At 35.9% G+C, this 6,932-nt stretch overlaps 1 protein-coding gene across 1 annotated transcript in view; it reads right to left on the bottom strand.

Annotated features, from left to right (window-relative positions):
* Positions 1–6,932, bottom strand: part of NEB (nebulin) — a 216,264-nt gene that overhangs the window by 82,263 nt on the left and 127,069 nt on the right. The window contains 5 exon segments of the mRNA XM_027877594.1: positions 1–305; positions 1,690–1,797; positions 3,311–3,415; positions 3,999–4,202; positions 4,487–4,798. The exon segment at positions 1–305 is cut by the window's left edge and continues 91 nt beyond it. Of these exon segments, the coding sequence (XP_027733395.1) occupies positions 1–305; positions 1,690–1,797; positions 3,311–3,415; positions 3,999–4,202; positions 4,487–4,798 (1,034 nt within the window).

Raw genomic sequence — 6,932 nt, 5'->3', positions numbered from 1 at the left:
TGAAGTTCATAGGCTTTCTTAGCCTGGATCACATCATTCTGGTCTGGGAGACATATCCACTGGTGCAGGTAATTGCGATAATCCACATCACTAACCAGGACCTGGCATTTCTTTGCCTGAACAATTGCCATCATGTCCAATGGAGTATTGTAGTAGGCCTTGGACTTCTCATAAGCTTTCTTATACTCCCTGTCACTTTGGATCTTGGCAGCATGGATAGACCACACTAACTTCGGGTCATCTTGCAGGGTACGGAATCCCACATGATGGCCCAGTTGTTTCCGATAACCTTCTTTATACTTGTACTAGATTAGTAAAAAATCGGATAAAAGCACATGTGCAAAAATAATTAGTCTAGGATCTTTTGCTTTAATTTTTTAAAAATATCTTCTTAAAATTTTAAAATACCTTCTATGTAAACTGCATAAATTCACAGTGTTTTAGTTTATCTTAAGCAAACTTTAATTTCTTAAAGGATATGAGCATAGAGCAGTATGATAAGCAGAGGAGGGACATAGGATAGTAAATAGGAGAAAGGAAGGTATGCTAAGTATAAAATTGGTATATATGACAATAGGAAGATGAATATGTATGCTAGGTAGATGGTATTTGCTGGGGTGAAATAGAAGAGGAAGGCAATTGGGTAATAATATGAGCTTTAACCCTGTGGTGAAGAATTTCTTTTCAGTAGTCAAATCCTCTCTGGATTCAAGAAGAGGAATGACATTCTGTAAATGGAACTGGAGGAACATAATCCTCACCTATACTGTGCAACTTAAATTGAGCAAAGGAGGAGACTAGAAACTGAGAAGAAGCCCACTATAGTAGTCCCTATGAAGTCTTTAAGTCAGAAATGAGAAAGAATGACATAGAGAGAGTTTCTAGAACATATAGGAAGACTGTAAAGGTTAACAAAAAGGGCAGTGTAGGGAAATAAAAGTCACAGATAAGTGTAAGATTAAGGTAGAGAAATGTAACTTCTTTCACTCCATGTTTTTTGTTAAATCTTGTAAGAATTTAACAGAGCCTTGATGGAGCATATGGGCCCCTTATAAAGCCATGGGCTAGATTTATGTCTGGTGAAACTCATGAATTTCTTATTAGAATAACATTTTTAATATATAAAATAAGACAAATAGGATTATGAAGGAAATCAATTATACTGAAATATAGTTATAAAATTTTGTTTAAATAACAAGTCCATGGATCTCAGGTTAAGAACCTCTGGTAAACAACCAGAACTTTACCGAGTTAAAAATCTTCCACTAAAACTTACAGTTTTTTGTTTTGTTTTTGCTTATGATCAACAGAAAACACAGAAATAGTGTGGAAAAGGCACTAACTATGACATTTTAATGTTTCTATTGACTCTTGATTGCTTCCCAAAGACTGAGGACACTTCATGATGCTTTATTTCTGGTTCAAAAGACTCTTCAGGAGTTACCAAATAATGTCAATATGGTTTGGGAATCTGTTTTCAAGTATCATGAATCTCCATTGCCTGGTCCTAGAATTTTCAACCCATTAGATTTTTTTTAGAAGTACAAAACAACGTGAAGCTTTTAGAGAAGGAGAAAAAAACAAGTTAAGGATCTTTAAAAATTAGCTCATCTCATTTCAAACATTGTAGTAGACTTGACCATTAGTTCACTAGTTCAGCTGAAACGGGAAAAAAAATAGAAACTCTACCTCACTGGCAATGTCTCGAGATGCCTTTGCTTGTTTGATTTCAATGGCTTTCTCATTTATGTCATAACCCTTCTGTTTGGCCTCATCCCAGTCTCGCTGATACAGTTTCTGTTAAGGAAACATATAAATTAGTTTACAAGCAAATAAAGACAATTGATTATGCTTAGCCAAACAAGCAGACCCTGATTAGGGTTTGACATCTGAGCAAGTTTGTATTGCAGTCCATGCACACATGCATGCATCTCCATAGTACTTGTTGATTGAAATGTACTGAAATGTACATCTCAAATATAATTCACACTAAAAGGAAAGCTAAGTATAAAATATATGGCATGGGGCTATGATTCAAGTGCAAAATAAGACCTTATGGTGTTTTATCAATTCTTTCCAGAGAAAAGAAGATCCGGGAGGAGAATTGGAGCTTGGAGAGAGTAGATTTCAAGTACTGTATTTAAATGGCTGACTTGTGGGGGAAGGATTGTTTTTTAGCCCCAGGGAAAAGAAACAGGAATAATGAGTGGAAATTACAAGGAGGCAAATATAGGTTTGAGCTCAGAAAAAGCTTCTTAAAAATCAGAGTTGTCTAAGGGTGGAATGGACTCTCTTGAGAGGGTGGCCTCTCTCTCCTTGAAGCCTTCCCTTAAACAAAAACAGATTAACTACTTATTGGGTATATTATAGTGGTAATTCCTTTCAGAAATAAGTTATACTGGCTGACTGGCTACCAAGGTCCCTTCCAACTCTTCATTTCTGTGATCTGTGATGCTTTAATTCTTCTGCTACTTCACCTTGATGTTGTAATAACCGTACTTCTCTATCCTTCCCTCATATGACCTTTTTTAACCAGGAGTCTTTGGATCCCCAGTGCAAAATGAGATTGAATATTTCCACAGATAATTTGGCAAGTAGTATCATTTATTCCCAATTATAATACAGGGAAACTGATGTGCCAGATATAATATATAACTTTTCAAGGCTAAAAGAAAGTTGCCATTAGAATCAGAAATAGGAGTCTAGGATCATAACTACTCACTCCAAGGATCTATTTATGTATCCAAATTGCCTTCTACCAGAGTTCTAAAAATGTATTTTATCCTTGATATGTGTTTTTTTTAAATCCTTTAAATTAAAATCCTTTAATATAGGAAACCTATCTATATGTATATTGGATCTAGGAAAATAAAGGAAATCTATCTATATCTATATTTGGTCTAGGAAAATATAGGAAATCTATCTATCTATATCTATATTTGGTCTATACTGGGATTTTATCAGTGTGAGGCAACAACTGGTGTGGAAAATCCCTCCACTAATGCTAATTACAAGCATCTGTTATTGAAGTCTTAGAGAGTTGCCTATGGCACTGAGATACATACTGATCCAATTAGGTATCTTTCGGTAGGATTAAACCCAGTTTTTCCTTATTCAAAGGCTGACCCCTCTTTCTACTACCTCAGGTTGCTTCTCAGTAAAAAAGATGTTACTAAAGGAAAAGAATATCAAATGTCATTAAAAGTTGTCAAAATTTCTGGTTTGCTGATTAAGTCATTTCTTACATGTTCACCAGGCTGATGGGCATTGCTACGTGAAAGAATTTACATTTCATTTCCATGAATCTTACCTTGCTGATCTGCATGGCATTGAGTTGAGCCTGTAACATCTCTGGTGTGTCAGAAGGAATGTTGATGTTTGTCTTATCTTTATTCCAGGCATCTTTATATAACCACTGACAAAAGAATAGAAACATTGTTATTCTGACATAGAGTTACAGAGTTTATTTCTAAGACATAACACTACTTTATGTTTATATAATGCTTTTCTACATATCATGTTTGCTGACAAATTTTTAGAGAACAAGAAAATTTTTCTTCCTATTGAAAAATCTGAAATACTTTGAAATAGTGTTTAAAAAAAACCTCTTTTGTGATTGTGCCAGAATTTCACAATATGTGGCTTCTGTTTCATGGTTAGGACAGAAAATTATCTGGAAAACTAAAATAGTTCACATTTATATAGCTCTAAGATTTGTTCTTCAGAATAACCCTGAAAAGCAACTGGTGCATGTGTGGATATCCTGATTTGACAGACCAAAAAACTGTGGTTAACAGAAGTTAATGACTTGCCTAAGATCATAGAACTACTAAACATCGGAAGTGGGACTTAAACCCAGATCTCCCAACTCCAGGTCTAGTATTTTTTCCCTTCTCAATCACGCTCTCACTATCATTCCTTCAAAGCCCAGCCTCCTAGTTCATTCTAGGCAGCACTGTCTGAAAAACAGGGAACATCAGCTCTAGGATGCATCTTACCTCACTCATTTGCAGAGAATTGGCCTTAGCCAATACAACTTCAGGGGTGTCAACAATATTTGTGAATTTCAGGACTTCTGGTCTTGTTCGATAAAGTCTCTCATTTATGAGATCTTGGGCACACTTCACTCTAGTCATCTCCACCGAACCTTGGGGCATCCAGCCAATGCCACGTAGCCATTCTAGATCAGCTTTGTATAAATTCTATAAGCAAAATGTTACACTTTATATTTTATGATGACTTTCAGACAGAACCAATGATTAACTGAAAAATAAAAATTTTAATATTATACAGCTTGTATTTGGAAAGAGTTAAAAGAATGGAAAAGGCTTTTGTTGGGAAAAAATGCCTCTTAACATTCTTTGAGGTAAAGCTACCTAAGCACATAGGTTTTGTATCAAACAGAGCTAGAGAATGCCAGTTTACCCTATTCTAGCCCCATGTTTACCAACACCTAAATGTTGAAACTAAAGAACACATTACTTACATTGCTTTGTAGTTCATAGGCCTTCCTTGCTTGGATGACATCATTTTGATCTGGTAAACATGTCCAATGGTGCAAGTAGTTGTGATAATCAACATCACTGACCAGAGTCTGGCATTTTTTAGCTTGCAAGATGGCCAACATATCCACTGGACTACTGAACTTGGTTTTCCACTTCTGGAAATCCTTCTTGTACTCCCTTTCACTTTGAATCTTCCCTGCGTGTATGGACCACATGATCTTGGGATCATCTTCCACACACTGGGCTCCAATGTGGTGACCCTTCTGTTTCTCATAAGCCTCTTTATATTTGTACTAGTAAACACCAAAAATCAGATATTAGATATGCTGTTATATAGATGACAGACACAGTGACTATATTAGCTTGTTTTGCTTGCCTTTTTCTTAGTTACACAGGAGGGCTGTCAGAGGGTGGGGTGCAATATAGAGAGAAATGATTGTAATGCGAAAACAAAAAGACAATACATTTTTTAAGGAAAAAATAAGAAACCCTGCTACAATCAAGCAGGCTTTGATAGTTCCCGACAGCAACAACAACAACAAAAAATTAAGGCAACTAGCAATAATTTCATACCTTACTTTGATGTGTCAAAATTTTGGCATTCTTAAACAATTATAAACTAAATGTTAAATATCACGAAACTAAAAATAGTTGCATTTTAAGTTTTTCTCATTGGTATTCTTTCAAAGCCATTTAAAAGCAACTTTAACTATTATTGTCAAAATATTTTTTCTTTTTGTGAAAATATACTGGCCTACAATTTACTTATTATTTCTTTTTCCAATAGAAAGTATTAGAGGAAGGCCAAAAAACTAAGAAGTAGATCTGGGGAAACATGCAGAAGGACTCCTAAAGAAGGGACCCTATTGATTGCAGGGATCTCTTTGCTGGGGCAAGATTCTCTTGCTTTGCCTGTGTTTGGATCTGGGTCACAGTTCTGGGTTGCAGTCCTGGGGCGAGGAGGAGTGCTGGCGTGGTGGAGCTTGTAGTGGTGGTGGAGAGGAAATCCTCCTTACAGTTCCAAGGCAGAAAAGAGTGCTGGTGGTCACTCATAGACCAGAGCACAGGCCAGGAAAGGAGTAAATACCTTGTCCCTTATCATACCACCTTGGAAGAACTGAAAATTTACAGGTCCCTAGAAGTATCTCTGAAAACAGCTGCACAAAACCCTTGAAGCTTGGGATAGTACATTCTCCACACTGGAAGCAGACCCCTACCTTAACAAAGAATTTATAGCTCAAGTAATTGGCTGGGATCATGAGCAAACCTCACAAAAAAAAGTCAGACCATAGAATCTTTCTTTGGAGACAAAGAAGATCTTTGGTGACAAAGAAGAACTCAAAAAGGATTTTGAGAAACAAGCAAGAGAAGTAGAGGAAAAACTGGGAAGAGAAATGAGAGTGATGCAAGAAAATTATGAAAAACAAGTCAACAGCTTTCTAATGGAGACCCCCCAAAAATAGTGAAGAAAATAACACCTTAAAAAAAAGCAAATGGCCAAATGGCAAAAGAGGTCCAACAAGCCAATGAGGAGAAGAATGCCTTAAAAAGTGAAATTGGCCAAGTGGAAAAGGAAGTCCAAAAGCTTACTGAAGAAAATATTTCCTTAAAAATTAGAATAGCGCAATTAGAAGCTAGTGACTTTATGAGAAATCAAGACACTGTAAAACAAATCCAAAAGAATGAAAAAATAAAAAAAAACAATGTGAAATATCTCATTGGAAAAACAACTGACCTGGAAAATAGATCCAGGAGAGATAATTTAAAAATTATTGGATTATCTGAAAGCCATGATCAAAAAAAGAGCCTAGACATCATCTTTCAAGAAATTTTCTAGAAAAACTGCCCTGATATTTTAGAACCAGAGGGCAAAATAGAAATTGAAAGAATTCACTGATCACCTCCTGAAAGAGATCCCCAAAGGGAAACTCCTAGGAATATTGTAGCCAAATTCCAGAGTTCCCAGGTCAAGGAGAAAATATTGCAAGCATCCAGAAAGAAACAATTCAAGTACTGTGGAAACACAATCAGGATAACACAAGATTTAGCAGCTTTTACATTAAGGGACCAGAGGGCTTGGAATATAATATTCTGGAGGGCAAAGGAGATAGGATTACAACCAAGAATCACCTATCCAGGAAAACTGAGTATAATCCTTCAGGGGAAAAAAATGGTCATTTAGTGAAAGAGAGGACTTTCAAGCATTCTTGATGAAAAGATCAGAGCTGAATAGAAAATCTGACTTTCAAATAAAAAACTCAAGAGAAAACATGAAGAGGTAAACAGGAAAGAGAAATCATAAGGGACTTATTAAGGTTGAACTGTTCATATTCCTGCATGGAAAGATAATATTTTTAATTCATGAGACCTTTGTTAGTATTAGGGTAGTTGGAGGGAAAAATTATATGTATGTATATAGATAGATAG

Source organism: Vombatus ursinus, unplaced genomic scaffold (genome assembly GCF_900497805.2).
Source record: "Vombatus ursinus unplaced genomic scaffold, bare-nosed wombat genome assembly UNPS02014813.1, whole genome shotgun sequence".
NCBI lineage: Eukaryota > Metazoa > Chordata > Mammalia > Diprotodontia > Vombatidae > Vombatus > Vombatus ursinus.
This window is presented reverse-complemented; position numbering and strand designations above follow the sequence as displayed.